A 15,525-nucleotide genomic window follows, 5' to 3' on the forward strand; every position below is an offset into this window, starting at 1 on the left:
GTCAATGTCCAGTGTCCTAAGTCTTCTAACCAGATTCTTCCTTAGGCATGAACGGCATCTTCTGAAGCTATTCTTCAGCCTTCTCGCTGGGTCTGAGCTACTTGATATCCTTTCAGTAAATTTCTTTTTTCCATGTAAGTTAGTTAGTGTCAGCAACCAAGGACCCTCACTACTCTCTCCTTGGTTCAAGGAACCACAGTCTTCCAGATATACAGTGCTAGTACACTGTGCACACTCAGACATATGGTTGAATACATGAATGCAAGGGGCCTTCAAGGTGATATAGTATTTTTAAAACTATACTCCACAGAGTTATTCATATGGATTCTAGTATAATATATTTTTAAAATTTTTGTTTTTTATTTTGATGAGGTTTTCTAATAATTAATATAAACATGTAATATGTTATCTGAATGGCCATTTATAACCAAGATTATGTTTATGATTGTGCTGGCATCTAACGATCTCTAAAAGTGACAATATTTAACTTCTAATGCATTATTTCTGAAACTAAGGGACTGGGGACAAATTTTTTGAGAGTCGTTATGAAGTCTCAGATTTGAGAACACTGGTCTAGTGTGTGTTGTCTCCATTTTACAGATGTGGAAATTCACCCCTATAGAAGGAAAGTGATTTTTCCAAGATTATATATTGGTGGGTGTATTTTTCAGCTCTCTCTGCAAACCCTTATCACTACCTCTGTGACTGGCATGAGAAACACTGGGTTCCTTTGGGTCTGGCTGCCAGAGCCCTCCACTCCCAGATGGCAGGACAGAACCCATTTCTCCACACTCCTGGCACTTCCAGCCTCTTGGTTCTCCAGTTTCTCCTTAGTCATCACCAATTTTCCTCCTTGTGGCCTTGGAACCTCCTCAGACCTTGGATCCGCGATAGGCAACTCTAAACCTCTTATCTATTTATTTTTTAAGTCATTTACAGCAAGAATTTCTAACACAGGCACCAGGACTGTGTAAAAAGTGGTTAATTAACTATACAGAGATCAAACAAGGCTTAGATCTTCATCATAATGGGGTTTTGAAGTTTTATTCCTAATATTTACATGGCTGTCGGGTTCAGGGAGAGGATTACTGGTCTCATATTTAACACTTTCAAGCTCCACTCTGCACTTGGCTTGCTTAGGGATGCAGAGGTGGCTTGAATTGGAAGGACAAGGATTAGGGTGACCATGAAATTGTCTTGTTTTTTTCCACATTCAATGGCAAATAGGGCACTTGAAAATCTCACATTAGGCTTCCTTCTTTGCTTTTTTTTGGCTCTGCGCACATATGTTTCATCGATGCCCTTTTCCCTCTAACACAGGGGGCTCTGGATGGCATCTTCACACCACAACCAAAAGTCATTGAGATTTAGCCCAATAGTCATATGCTTTCTGAATATCGTTTGATGACTTCTATTCTGAAGCTCAAATCAGGCAGGATCTCAGGTCTGTCATATATTATAGATACAGTGTGGGTTTGGGGCTTGATCCCATTTTGGGGTGGAAGTGGAATCAAGTCAAGCCAGCATCTTGAGAAAAGTTCTCTTATTCTTTTCCTACAATTAAAGACATGGCTTACTTACCATTTTCCCTGTGGCATCTGATGGAAATCTGGCCCTTATTGAAAACTGCCGAATAGGGTGCAGCCTTAGACAGGAAGACTAAGGTGAGTTGAAGGAGAAACAGTTGTGGGTTAAGTTCTACATAGCTGAGCCATATAGATGCCAATGCTTTGAATACAATATGTTCATATTCTCAGCCTCAGGTCCTGATTTCCTATTTCATGGGTGCCAATATTCTTGCTCTGTCCAAATCTTGGGACTTGGACTTCAACAGTCTGACTCTCACTCAGGTCATTATAGGTTGATCTAGACGTTCAGATTGGATCTGCCTTCAAGATCAAATTCAGTTCACATATTCTGTCTATGAAGCCCTTTCCTGAGCATGTTGAGCTCTCTCTTCTCATAACCTCCACAGCACTTACTATTTAGGTGCTTATTGTCTTCATCTCACATTTCTCTAACATTCCATTCAGTTTGGGGCTGTTCATTAACTTTGGGTGGAAGTGTGCTTTATTTGCTTGTCTAGATTCTAAGCTCCAGGAGGGCGGAAGCTGGATAATATTCCTGCTGTCCCTTCCCTAGCAGACTGCAAGTGACTGGTATTCATCCACTCATGCTTCAAGTACATCCTGAAGCATGTGCCAGGCACTGAGATCAGCAGAATTTACAGCCCAAGCAATTGGAAGATCAGTGTTGAGGCAATGGCTTTCCTTTTCAGAGCCTAGAAAGACTCAATAAAATGCATCATCAGCATCCCCTTTCACCATCTGGTCAGTGCCTTGACACAGAGGCAGATTTAGTAAGGAAAAGAAGTTTCGATGGACCCCAATGATTCTTAGAACGAGTGGTCTGGCCAAAAAGTCAGTCCTGGGAATCTATCAGCAGTTTCTGGTACAATTGCTACAGTAAAACTTATAACCCTATGCGATGTCTGAACTGCTGGCCATTGGGGGGCAATGAAAGACTTTGAAAGGAAGCAGAACAAGCCCAGAAACTATCCTATCATCTTGCCAAGTGAAGTGTGCTCTAGGGAAGATGATCAATGCACTTTGAGATTGGATTTCCTACCTCTACAGCATGGCCAGTACAGCAGATTAAAAGGTGGGTGTCAGATGGGTGTCATCAATCTGGCAGTGGCAGTACAGGAGGACAGGTACAGCACACACTGCTGGACACAAGGCTGGGAGGCCTCAGGGTTGGATATTGTCTTCCCTCTGCCCCTCCAGGGTGCTTACTTGTTGGGGGAAGCCAGGTCTGACACTGATGCACTGGCTGTTCTGTCGAGTGAGGATCCGTTTCCTTCTCCTCTGTCTCAACACCACATAGATCCTGGCGTAGACGAGGACAGTGACACCAAAGGGCAGGTAGAAGGACACTACTGAAGAGTAGATGACAAAATCAGGGTTGGAGATGGAGCAGACGCTGGGGTCCCCTGTGAGCCATAGAAGGGAGAAAGCAGAGCAGTTTGCCAAGTGTGAGACCTCAAAGGGGAGCATACAATATGGACCCATATCACATGTGCTATCTCTACCGTCTAATCCACACGGAGCTTTGAGAATCAGGGGGTGCTGTTCCCACCTACCCCCTCACCACGTCCCAGTTCACATGCCGCCTCATCCGGGGAGGATTCTTTGAGTTGCTCAGTCAGAAGCAGCTCTGACTTCCTCTGTGCCCCATAGCCCTTAACTTTTGCCTCTTTTGTGTGGTTAGCACACACGCCTGAGTGTTAAGTTGCGAGGGTGGGGGGCACAGTCTCAGACACTGATGTTGTCAGCTCCCTGAGGGTAGGAGGTCTAATTCGTCTTCGTGTCACTCACAGCTCACATAAGAAGAAAATTGACCAAAGATTACATGCCAGACGCTGCTCGACACTGGGGCTGCAAGGATGCCTAAGACACCTTGTCCGCCCTTGAAGGAGCTCACAGTCTAGACAGACAGATGATCCCTTCCATATGCTGTGCTAAGTGTCACAGAGGAACGCGGCCTGGGAGGCTGGGGAGAGTGTCACAGAGCAACAGGGCAGAGGCTCCCGGGAGGGACGCAGCCCCAGAAAAGGGCCGGCTTGTGTGGAGGCATTAAAGGATTGCTGAATGCAAGGGATGGAGGAAGCCTTCTTTGCTGAGAACGCCAGGTCTCCAGTTTTGAATCCAGGATACGGGGCAGGTGGTGGCTGAGTATGAGACAGGCATTTGATCTTTCAGGGAATCCTAGCACTGGTCAGGGTGAGATGGGAAGAGGGCCAGTAAGGATATTGTCACCATAGACAACGTGAATTGACAGTGTCCTTGTCCCTGCTTCGTGTCCTGAAATGCTCCTGCCACTCCTCTTTAGGAGGGCTCTGTAGCCTTGCCTTCCTCACTAGCAGATATTGAGTTTCCTCCAATGCCCAGGATAGGGCCTAGAACTTGCCCCATCTTGGAAGAGAAAAGGGAAGAAAACTAGTATTTTCCAGGTGTTGTGCCAAGGGCTTTATACACATCATCTAACCTAATTATTAAGGCAATACTGTGTGAGACAGGTGCCATTACTGTCTCTATTCTCAGATGAGCAGACCAAGGCTCAGAGAGGTTCAGTGAGTGGTCCAACATCGCACAGCCTGAAAGGGGCAGAGCCTGGATGCTTTCCTTCAGTCAATCTGATCCAAACCAATGTTCTTTCTGTGATTTTTGACTCTCCACCTCCCTCTACTATTGGAACATGGCACATTTGCACTCTGTCCAGCATTAACAACAAAACTGTTGGCACACTTGGCCAATCTTCATAAAGGATTGGGGATTCTCCAACTGAAAATCTGGCCTCAGAAGACCCAGCCTCAGGTGTGAACTGGTGGGGAGAGGGCAGTGGCCGCATGGACCCCTCATTCTGCTTCTTGGTCTTCTGAGGTAGGCAGAGGCCAGGAAGCCTGAGTTATGAGACCCAGATTTGCCACTTATTAACTGTGTGATCTTGGGCATGTTACTTAACTATGCCAAGCCTCAGTTTCACTATCTGTGAAAGAAAGATAAAAATATTGTCTCATACAGTGGTTGTGAAAATTAATGAGTTAATTGTAACTATTATTTATTCTTTACTATTACTATTTATTATTTACCTCCTCTGAACTTTTTGAGTTTAAAAAGGAAGGTGTCATTTAGACTGGAAATTTGGTGAAAGACTTATAGGGAAGAATATTTGTGGGGGAGGAAGGGAGCAACAGCTAAAAATTAAAACAAAAAAAAAAGATTGTGCTCAGTGCTCGGTGAGGCAGTTTAGTGACAGCACTGCCACCAGAATCTTTACAAGTTACTCCCAAATTCTCTGATTCTCTTGGGGAGGGAGTAAAATTCAGGTAAAATTAATGTCAACTCACCAAAGCCTGTGTCAGCATCCTTTAGGAAATGGCTCATAAAGTTTTGAGCAGTGGGCACCAAATTGGCATCTTCTGGTGTCCTGAGGGGGGGATGGGGCTGGAGGTAGGGATGGAGGACAGCCATCTAAATCTATAAGGAACCACGCTGGAGGGATCAGCCCCTCCCCTGAAATCAGTTCCCTTGTTGTGGCCAGGATTTAATGTGACCAGGATTTAAATGCCTCCTAGGATGAGGAGGCGTCTCAGCGTGTTTTGCTCGTGATAAGGGGGCCATAGGGGTGGCAGGGCTACTTTCCCGTGACTTGACTTGTTGCCATCCTTGGTGTGTCAGATATTCCCCGTTTGTCCCTCCAGATACACCTTCTACCCTTCTCTATCCTCCTCTGGGTTCTGGGAGGCTGACCTCTAAATTTTATATATTAACTACTACTTTTAAGAGCCAGGAGCAAAAATGGGTACAGTATACTTCTATTTGTGTAAGAATGGATACATACACGTACACACACACACACGTGTATGTGTGCACATGTGTAGGTATGTGCTTGTTTCTAGCATTATCTTTCAAGAATATTAGTGTTTGCTTCTAGGCAGGGAGACAGGGGAATTAGCAATCTAAGGCAGAAGGGAGACCTACATATAAGTGTGTGTATGTATCTCATTACACTTTGTGTTTTACCATGTGCGAGTATTTATATTTCCATTAAAAACATCGAATGCACATGTATGAGAGAGAGAGAGAGTGAAGAGAGAGCACACAGCTCTTTCAGGGTCGCTGGCCAACGAGGGCGTCAGACACGATCACTGACCCAGTGCTGTCATCCCTTCCCGCCCCCTCTGTCCCACTAAACTGCCGCCTGTCCTGAGGTCGGGCTTTGCAGCCTCTCCCAGAATCCCCCGCGTCATGCAGTCCCGTGAGGCCTGTCAGCAGGTAGAGTGACACTGCAAGCAGCTGGCCAGTGAGTGCCCCTGCTCCAGCCCCCACCAGGCCTGCCTGGGTGTCTTCTTAGCAAGGCAGAGTGAAGCACTACACACCAGCAATTCCAGAAGCTTCTTTCTGCTGAGTCCAGAGGAGGTGGTGAGGGCAGTGAGGCCCCCCAGGAGCTGAAGCTTCCCCAGGAGATGAGGTACCTTGTCTTGATTGTATACCCAAAATGGTACTGTGCCGTCAGCACGATAATTATTGAATGAATACACAAATGACGAGTAAACAAGCAGAATGAACAAATGAACATTTTTACATAAGCACACAGGCAGTCACAGGCTGGAGGATAATGGGGAAGGCCGGGGAGTTACTCCTTATTCTCCGAGATCGGGGATGTTTATTCTGACTAATCTCAACATTTTAGAAGGAAACGATGATGAGGACACATCTGCTTACTCATTTAACAAAAGTTTACAGAGCACCTCCTCTGTTTAAGGCACTGTGCTGGGTGATGAAAACACTAAATAGCTCTACCAAGGGGTCTAAGAGGCTATCGTGGGCTAGCCTGGGAACTTGAGTCCAGCAGCGATGTGAACAGCAAGGCCAAAAGCAGTTGACTGGAGAGATTCATGAACTTCAAGCTCATTAAAGGATTTGTCCTCAATTTGTTTCCAAAGACAGGAGATCCTGATGCATCCGATTTTAGGATGAGCTTATTATGCTTTTAATTTTGTGCTTCTCAAACAGACTCCTGCCAGCTCCAGTGTCCTGAAAGCCAGGTCAGGCGTTCTATTGCTAAAATCTAAATAGCTCTCCCCCATTTCCTTGTTTCAAAGGACAATTAAGACAGCTGATAGGATTTTTTAAACCTTAAGTTCTTCCTCGTTTGAAGGTTTCTTAAACCCTTGTCACCAGCTATTGCTTATTCATTCTAGAATTTTTTATAACACAATAGCTATCCGATTTAGCAGAAATTTAACTACTAGTTATTTTTCTTATCTGTGAAATGAAAGGGTTGGGTTGCTCATGCAGGGATCTTCAGGGTTTCCTTCAGCACTAATGTTCCACGGTCCACTGCTGTCAGGGGCTGCTGCTGATGTGGCATTTGGCTAGACTGCTGGGCCTCTGCTGGGAACTGGGGCAACACCGGGCAGCCAGGCCCCACAGCCTTGGAACTCTCTGTGACTCGAGCTCCTGCCTTATGTGAGCACCCAGAAATGCATGTTGCCCTTTTCCTAGACAATAACAGCAACTCCAAGTTGGAAGAAACTGAACTGCAACTCTTCTCTACCTTTTGTTCTCTGACAATTCACAATCCCATGTGGCAGCCCATTTCTTTAAAAGAAGAGCTCTGCCAGAAAGTTCTTTTTTGTGTGGCATTTAGTGAAAGTGCAGCCACTTGCAATATGAGGTATTATTGGAGTATCCTGCCCTTTTCCCCTCTGCTTTCCACAGAAGAAGTAGGAAAAAATGGCTGAGAGAAGTCATTTATATTGGGCCTTTGAATGAACTTGGGAACTTCCTTACAGATGGAAGAGATGTTGGAGGAACCCACATCTATCAAGATAATGAAGCTGTACTGTGAAGGCCAGACTGAGGCAGAGAAGGGCGGCTGGGCTTGCCTGCCTTGAGTTCTGCTCGCTATTTCCTGACCCGTGCTCCAGGATGAGGTGACTGGTCTCTCTGTCCACCAGCAGGGCTACCACTGTCTAGATTTTCCTTGGAGCAGATGCATAGTTAATTTTGAGGTGCAGAAAACTTTCTAATCCCTAATAATAATAACTATAACACTAGGTCATATCTATTGGGTTCTTACAATGGACCTGACACTTGGACACAATATATGAATAAGTGGAGAGCTTACTCTAGTCTTATTAACAAAGTTGAAAGCAAGAGAGAGACTGAGAAAGATGAGAGAGAAGTGAGCATGTACATGCTAAGTCATGGGCATTTTTTGCCTTCTCAATTCTATATTTGAAAATCCTTTCGGAAAGATTTATCTGAGTTTTGTTTCTGGAATATTAATGATCTCATGGGTGGCAACAACACTGCAATTAGCTCATCATTCTTCTTGACTTTAGATGTTGACATTAGCTGGGGACTCTGTCTCATGTCAGAATTGGAGACTGTTTTAACTGTTACTATGGTGTGTGCCCGTCTGTGTCCGTGAGAGTGAGTAGGACGGCCCCCACCAGCCTCCAAGAATGAGTAAGAGGAACCACTCAGCCTAGCAAAAGTTAGTGGGGGTTTGCTGCTGGCCTGGGGGTAAGCAGCGCCTTGGCCTAGCAGTGGTAGCGCCCCATGCTACAAATTCTGACTTTGAGTGCCTTTTTGTATAGAAACTAGGATATAGAAGGTGGCTTAGTTATCAGACTAACCACAAAAGCACATTTAACACTCATCAAAGATGGTATTTTAGTGCCAGAGTCAGCCTCTATAGCCATGTTAGGGAAAGTTTCTTTGGCGTGTGGGTGTATGTCAGTGTGTGTTTGTGTGTATAAAATGTCATTCAGTTAAAATAACTAATGGTAAAGAGTAATGCAAAGATGATAACAACATCATATTTTAGGAAAAGCCTGAGTTAACCAGGCAAATATTTGTTGGATAAGTTGGCTACTTAACCTTTAATGTAGCAGAGAAACCAGCCTGACCCTGAGCAGATGGTGTGTGCTTGGTATGTCAACGTACGCTATCCCAATTTAGTCCTCATTTAATTGTAAAAAAGCTCTATGAAGGAGGGAGAGCAGAGTTATATCATTTGTAGGGTTAGATTCTAAAGTCAGTGAGTAAAGTGAAAATTATACAGAGTTGAAATTTGCTTTGAAAAGTCCCTTGAATCACATATAAAGATATACAAGGTTTTATTAAAGCTCTGAACAGCAATAAGCAAACACGTATGGTACATACAGTAACAGGTCATATATGATAAAGAATTCAAATGCAACAGGTGACTTTAGAGACGAAGTTGCTGGGCTCATTTGCAAGGGGTCATATATAAAAGTAAATATTGAAAACTTCCTAACTAAATGTATAGCCTGGGTCTATATATTTGAATTTGCTCAGGTATATGCTCCACTGTATTATTATCCCAAATTTATCAATGAGGAAACTTAATTCAGAAAAGTTAAGTAACGTGTTCAAGGAGATACAGCTGGTAAGTAGTCGTACCAGAATTCGAATCTAGGTTTTTCTGACCTCAGAGCCTCTGTCTTCCTAAATTTAGGAAGTTTTGACTTCTAAACCATTGTCCAGAAAATGACTCTTTGAAGACTATTTATAGGTTAGGATTTGCCTGTATTTATATATAATATGTTACATATAATGTCTGTATACACATAAACACACCGTTATGTGCCTTGTACATATATACCAGAAATTCACGAACCTGCAACATAGTAGGAATTGAATGAACCAATCCAGATGAACACTAGAGGATGAGGCCATCAGTTCTCTTTTAGCAAACGCTTAGTGTTTATTGTCAATACTCATAATTTTACTATGTGTGCTAATCGTTTTCATTCAACACATGAATTTCCTGAGGCTGAAAGATGGATGTGGAACAGACACAGAAGGCCCTGACCCATATGAGGTATAAATTTAGATCAGCATCTTATGTCTAATATCCCAAACATTTCAGATATACACATTGTCCATCCATCCATCCATCCACCCATCCATCCATCCATCCACCCATCCAAAAGAAGATGTACCATGTGCCAACCATCATGGCCAGAATTTCTGTATATTAAAATATAAGAAATACATCCTCCAACAAATTGGGAATCCATACTTATTTCTAAATGTCAGATGATTCTTATTGAGTAAAAAGTTAGAAACCTATATCCTTCTCGAGGGCTTTTATGCTATGATTTTTTGCATTGTAAGTCCTTTATGAATTGTCATCTTTTCATTAGCAAACCTCACATGAATTATTAATACAGTGTAGTTTTTTATCTGGCATATTTCTTCAAATGAATATAATGACATTTCTTTCAAAATAGGGATAAACCAGATTTTTCACTAATTGGGGCAGAACTTTAATCCCGTGCCAAAAATTGATGGGGTTTTTCTTTGTATTTTATTTATAATCAACAAAGGCCAAAGCTTTGCAGTCTCTGGCATCCACATTTGATTACAAAGGGCGCTGACCAGGGTCAGAAATTTCAGGGCTGAGCACCATGCACAGCAACTCAGGTGTGCTGTGAATCACATGGGAGTGGGAAGTGGGGCTGTCACTGATACCTGTCGTGTTGAAGCCAAAGAGGAGAGGGCAAGACACAGCAAAGGCCAGTACCCAGACGGCTGTAATCATGAGGGCCACTCGCCGACAGGAGCTCTGTCCGGTGCCATGTTGATAGTGAACTGGCATGACCACCGCGGTGTACCTGTAAAAGGAAGGGGAGAGAGGATAGATGTGATGCAGAAGGATGGGGGAACTCTTCAAAAGACAAGTTGAAAGAGGTTACTAGAGAAAGAATCAGGTTGACACATGTGGCAGGAGAAAAATAATTTGGTTGGAGAAAGTTAGAGAGAAAAGGGTATTTGAGTGAAAATAGTAGAAAGGTTCAGATTAGACAGATGAAGAACTTATGGAGGGAGCTGAGCAGAGAGAGGGAGAAAGAATAAAAAAGTTAGTACAGCAGCATTGAATTGCTGGCAAGTTCCTTACCAGCGCTGATTGATGGGCCAGCATATCTGAGCCTTGTATTCACACACTCTTAACCGTGAAGACTCTGGTTCTCGTCTGTGTGCCTTTACTTTCTCCCATAGTTTTTCGGAAGATGATAGAACTGTGCCCAGAGAGGATGTTTACTCCTATTTGTATCCTAAAATAAACTCTAACCCTCGTAGTGACAACTTTTCCAAGTAGCAGAGATTTTGAGAGAGGTGAGTAATACCAATGAAGGCTTATTTTAAAATCCAGTTTTCATACTTTCTTAGTCTCTTCAGGCTGCTATATCAAAAATACCATAGACTGGGTGGCTTAAACAACAAACATTTATTTTTCACGGTTCAGAAGGCTGGGAAGTCCAAGATCAAGGTGCCAGCGGATTCGGTGCCTGGTGAAGGCCCACTTCCTGGTTCACAGAAGGCTATCTTCTCACTGTGTCCTCACATGGAGGAAGGAGTGAGGGAGCTCTCTGGGGTCTCTTTTATAAGGGCCTAATCTCATTCATGAGGGCTCCACCCTCATGACCTAATCATCACCCAAAGTCCCGCCACCCAATACCATCACTTTGGGGTTAGGATTTCAACATATGAATTGTGGGGACACAAACATTCAGTCTACAGCACATGATTTTCCATGGTCAAAGCACAGTTCCTTATTCTTGTTGGACATTGTTGTCTTTTCTGTGGCAACTCCTCACACACATTTCCAGCTGCTTGTTGGACCTACCTGAACAATTGTTCCACGGGTGTCTCAAACTCAAGTTATCTGAAATAGATCTCCCTATATCCCTACATCCCTTAATCTGGTCCCACTTCCTGCTTTTTTTCAAGACATCCAGACCCAGTATTCAGGCCTTTTGATCTTCTCTTGACCCTTTCACATCATTTACTCACTCATTCATTGAATCTTGCATTCATTCACTATTTATTGAGCCCCTCCTATATGCCAGGCCCTATTCTGGAAATATAGAGACGTGCAAATGGGACATTGTTCTTTTCCATATTGAGCTTGGAGTTGAGTGGAGTGGATAGACAAAAGAAAAAAATAATTAATATAAAATTAAGAGTATCATGAAAGAAGTAAGCTGGTGACATGTTTGAGGATAATTGACGCGATAAGGAAGAGGAAAACCAACACAGAATGGGTAGAGAAATGAGTGGGGTAAGAGGGAGCCAGCTATGAGGTAAGGTAGGGGAAGGACATTTTTGGCGGATGGACAGCAGGTCCCGTAATTTGCCCATTGTGATGTCCTCCACATTTATCCACGCATCTCTTTCCTACTACCTTCTCTGTGTGATGGCCAGAGTCTCCTGGCTGGTCCTCTACTGCTAAGTTCCAAAAATAGATCTCATCACGTCACCCCCTCACCACCCGGCTGAAAACTGTCTGAGACAGGCCGAATTCTAAGATGACCCCCAAGATTTCTGCCCTGTAGAATCCCTTCCCATTGAATGTAGGCTGAACCTGTGAATAGGATGTAATATCACTCCTATCAATTGATTCTGAATTAATCAAAAGGAAGATTGTCCTGAATAGGCCTGACATAATCAGGCAAATCCTTAAAAGGGACTAGGCTCTTCCTGAATTCAGAGACATTCAAAATATGAAAAAATTTCTTGCTGGCCTTGAAGGAGCAAGCTGCCATGATTTGGAAAAGGTCATTTGTCAGGGAACAGCACAAGGCCTATAGGACAGTGTCTGGTTGACAACCACCAAGAAAGTGGGGACCTCAGCCCTACAACTGCAAGGAACTGAATTCTGCCAACAACCTGAATGAGTCTGGAAGAGGACACCAAGTTCTGGCTGAGAACCCAACCCAGCCTACACCTTGGTTTCAGCCTTGTGAGACCCTGAGCAGAGATCCTACCTGCACTGTGCACAGACTTCTGAACGCAGAAACTGTGAGATTAAAAGGGGTATGGTTTAAGCCATTAAATTTGTGATAATTTGTTACACAGCAACAGAAAACAAATACCCTGTCAACATTCAGCCTTCCCCAGCATGACTCCAACTTTCCTTGCCAACCTGACAGTCTCAGTGGTCCCTGACTCTTACCATAACTCCAGCCAAACTGGCCCAGGGGTGGGTGCTCTTCAACAGTCAGAGACTGGTGTCATTATTCAATCCGTTATCCCTTCTCCTTCCCTGAGGAGCTCAATCTTGCTGTCCCTTCATCTCAGATCGGCTTTCCAACAATCTTCCCCATCCTCTCCATCTTACAGAGACCTCTAACTCTGGATGCATAACACTCCCATGTCAATCAATCATGTTGCTCTTTTGCACGCAGTTGTCTTGCCTCATTATTGAACTTGCCTCATGGTGGAGAGAAATAGCCCCCATATGATTTAAGTTACTTGATGGCTCAAATCATCTTATAGCGTTGGTGTTCCCCATAGGTCCTTGCACAAAGCAAGCAGTAAGAAGCTGTTGATTGATTGCCTCATGGGTCCTGAAGGCCTCCTTCCCCACAAGAGGACAACGCTAATCCTAGCCAGCCTCAAGGGATTTAACCTGTATAGCTGGGTCATAGACTCAATTTTTCTTTGTCTTCTCAGTGTCCAGGGACCTGGAGGCCAGATTCAGAGCAGGAGCCTCCTTAGCTCCTCCTGTGCACCTTAGTGCTTGGGGCTGAGGAAGGAAAAGACAGACCCTGGGCTGCAGGGGTTGGGGCAGTGCTCCCTGATGCTCCTCCTTTATGCACCAGCCTGCCTGAATCAGCTGCCTCTTGGGCATCTGGCCTTAGAGTTCATGGGTTAACATTTGTATTCCCCAAAGGGCAGCTTGAGAGTCAGCTCTGAGGGCTAATATGGAGGCAGACTCTGCAGAACGTGGCCTTGGTGCCATAATGTGTGACAGAGGTGGCTTCTTTCTCAACAGGAAGGAATAGAGGTCCTTATTTAATAAGATCCAATTAAGATCCCACCACCAACTCCAAGGGAGGCTCATGATGACCCGACCCAGTTCCCTTCTCTTGATGCACTTAGATTACAAATCCTCCCTTGAATCCCTAACTTGGCGATGAAGGAGCAGGGCAAGTAGCATCCGATATTCCTCCAGGCCTGTCACTCTCCTCAGATGCTAGACTCTTCTGGGGCAGTGGGCTGGGGCTTCAAGTGAAATGTGTCTCCTTGGGGGAGAGGCTGAGACTTGAGCCCTGCAGCTGTCATGGCCAAAGAGCTGTGGAGGGTTGAGGAGGGAAGGTATGACCCACTTCCTCCTGTCCAGACCTGCAGCTGGGCCCAGGCTTTCCATTTACATAATGTCCTTTGGTGTAAAAGAGCTTGACCATCCCATATATTCAGTGGCGTGCTGCTAAATGGCTAACAACCAGTTCTCCGGGTGAAAAAACCCTAATTTGTACCACTTCTCAATTTCCATAGTGCAAATACTTCTACCATTGCCCATTTCAAGCTACACCAAAGGTTTATTAACTGGCTCAAAAAATTCCTAAAACTTTGCCAATCAGCTCTCACTCACCATTACAAGCTGGCTCCAAGCCCACCACCAAGAGCAGATACTTTCCTAAGTACATTTTAACATTCAGCAACTCCTTGGAGGCTCGCATTAATTTAATGAGCCAGCGAATGTAGGGAACATTGGCTCCACTTTCTAAAGGAGGAATCAGAGACAGAGAGAGGTTACATGATGACCCAGGGTCCCTCAGCTAGTGTGGCTGAGCCAGGTCTCCCATACGCCAGGTCAGCATGTCTCCTGGGTGCTCCACTCCCTCTCAAGGGCATTGACAATTCTCTGAGGTCTTGTGGGGACAAGGGATTCCTCAAGAAAGGTGACACTGAAGGGTGGTTTGTACTTCGAGAGCACTGTGGTTGCCCAGAACTGAGTTTCCTCAATTAGCTTGATTCTACTAATTGCCTGGAGGTCCTGTTAAAATACAGATTCCTGGGGCTGGACTTCTGGCGTAGTGGTTAATTCCGGCCTGCTCTGCTTTGGTGGTGCAGGTTCACGGGTTTGGATCCCTGGCGCCGACCTACACCGCTCGTCAGCCATGCTGTGGTGGTGACTCACATACAAGACAGGGGAAGATTGGCACAGATGTTAGTTCAGGGCTAATCTTCCTCAGCAAAAAGGGGAAGATTAGCAACAGATGTTAGCTCAGGGCAAAATTTCCTCACCAAAAAAAAAATTAAATAAACAAATAAACACAGATTCCCAGGCCATGCCCTTGGCTATTTTGATTAAGTACTTCTGGAGTAGAACATGGAAATGTGTATTTTTAACAACCAAGCGCATCTTGTGATTAGACAAGTTTGAGAAAGTCCACATTAGGGAAAATTTCTGTGTCAAAAATTCATGTTAACTTGGGTAAGAAGTAAGAGATGAGACAACATTTACTACTGTTACATTTTTTTTTCTCATTATTTTTCAAACCTGATTGAACTTTTAGAATAAATGAGGCCCCCAAATTTGCTTCCAGGGTTTTTCCCGCCCGAAGCTTGCCACAAGGGCTGAGACAGAGGCTGTTCCAGAATCAGCCATCGGAGGGCACCATAATGCAGCAAGAACTCCGCCAGCTCGGCCGGGGTGAGGAGTTCACTGCTCACCTGGGGGCCCTGCAGGCCCCGCGCGCAGGCAGGGAGGGAAGAGCGGCCCCCTGGTTCCTGGAGCCCTGCGGGGCCGCTGAATTCCTAAGGCTGCTCAGCTTCTGGGCTCCTCCCGGGTCCATCGCAGGCGAGGGCAGGGCTGGGCGTGGACGCAAGCGGGAGGCTGGGACCGCCTCCGAATGGTCACTGCGCTTGCCGGCGTCTTCCAGGCACACTCTGTGCTCGCCGCCCCCGTCGCTCCCTCGCCAGGCCCCCTCCCCTCGTGTTTGGCCTTCTAGCTCTCTGGCCCCATTCTGGCGTGGCTGCAACACTGGCAGTGTGCAACGCGGTTACGTCCGTGAGTGTTGGAAGCAGACTCATGAGCGTCTGAATCCCAGCTCGCACATAACTGTGTAGCCGTGGCCGGAGGTTTGAGTTCCCTAAGATTCAGTTTCCTCGTCTGTGCAGTGGAGATAATGAT

The 15,525-nt window shown here is 45.0% G+C and overlaps 1 protein-coding gene across 2 annotated transcripts in view; it reads right to left on the minus strand.

Moving 5' to 3' along the window:
• The window catches only part of DRD3 (dopamine receptor D3), a 34,123-nt gene that overhangs the window by 3,079 nt on the left and 15,519 nt on the right, over positions 1–15,525 (minus strand). For both annotated transcript variants that reach the window (XM_058555534.1, XM_058555533.1), the window contains exons 3-4: positions 10,074–10,216; positions 2,796–2,992 (exon numbers count right to left, since the gene is read on the minus strand). In XM_058555534.1, coding sequence (XP_058411517.1) covers positions 2,796–2,992; positions 10,074–10,216 — 340 coding nt within the window. The remainder of the gene's footprint in view (positions 1–2,795; positions 2,993–10,073; positions 10,217–15,525) is intronic.

The sequence above is a fragment of the Diceros bicornis genome, chromosome 15 (genome assembly GCF_020826845.1).
Source record: "Diceros bicornis minor isolate mBicDic1 chromosome 15, mDicBic1.mat.cur, whole genome shotgun sequence".
NCBI lineage: Eukaryota > Metazoa > Chordata > Mammalia > Perissodactyla > Rhinocerotidae > Diceros > Diceros bicornis.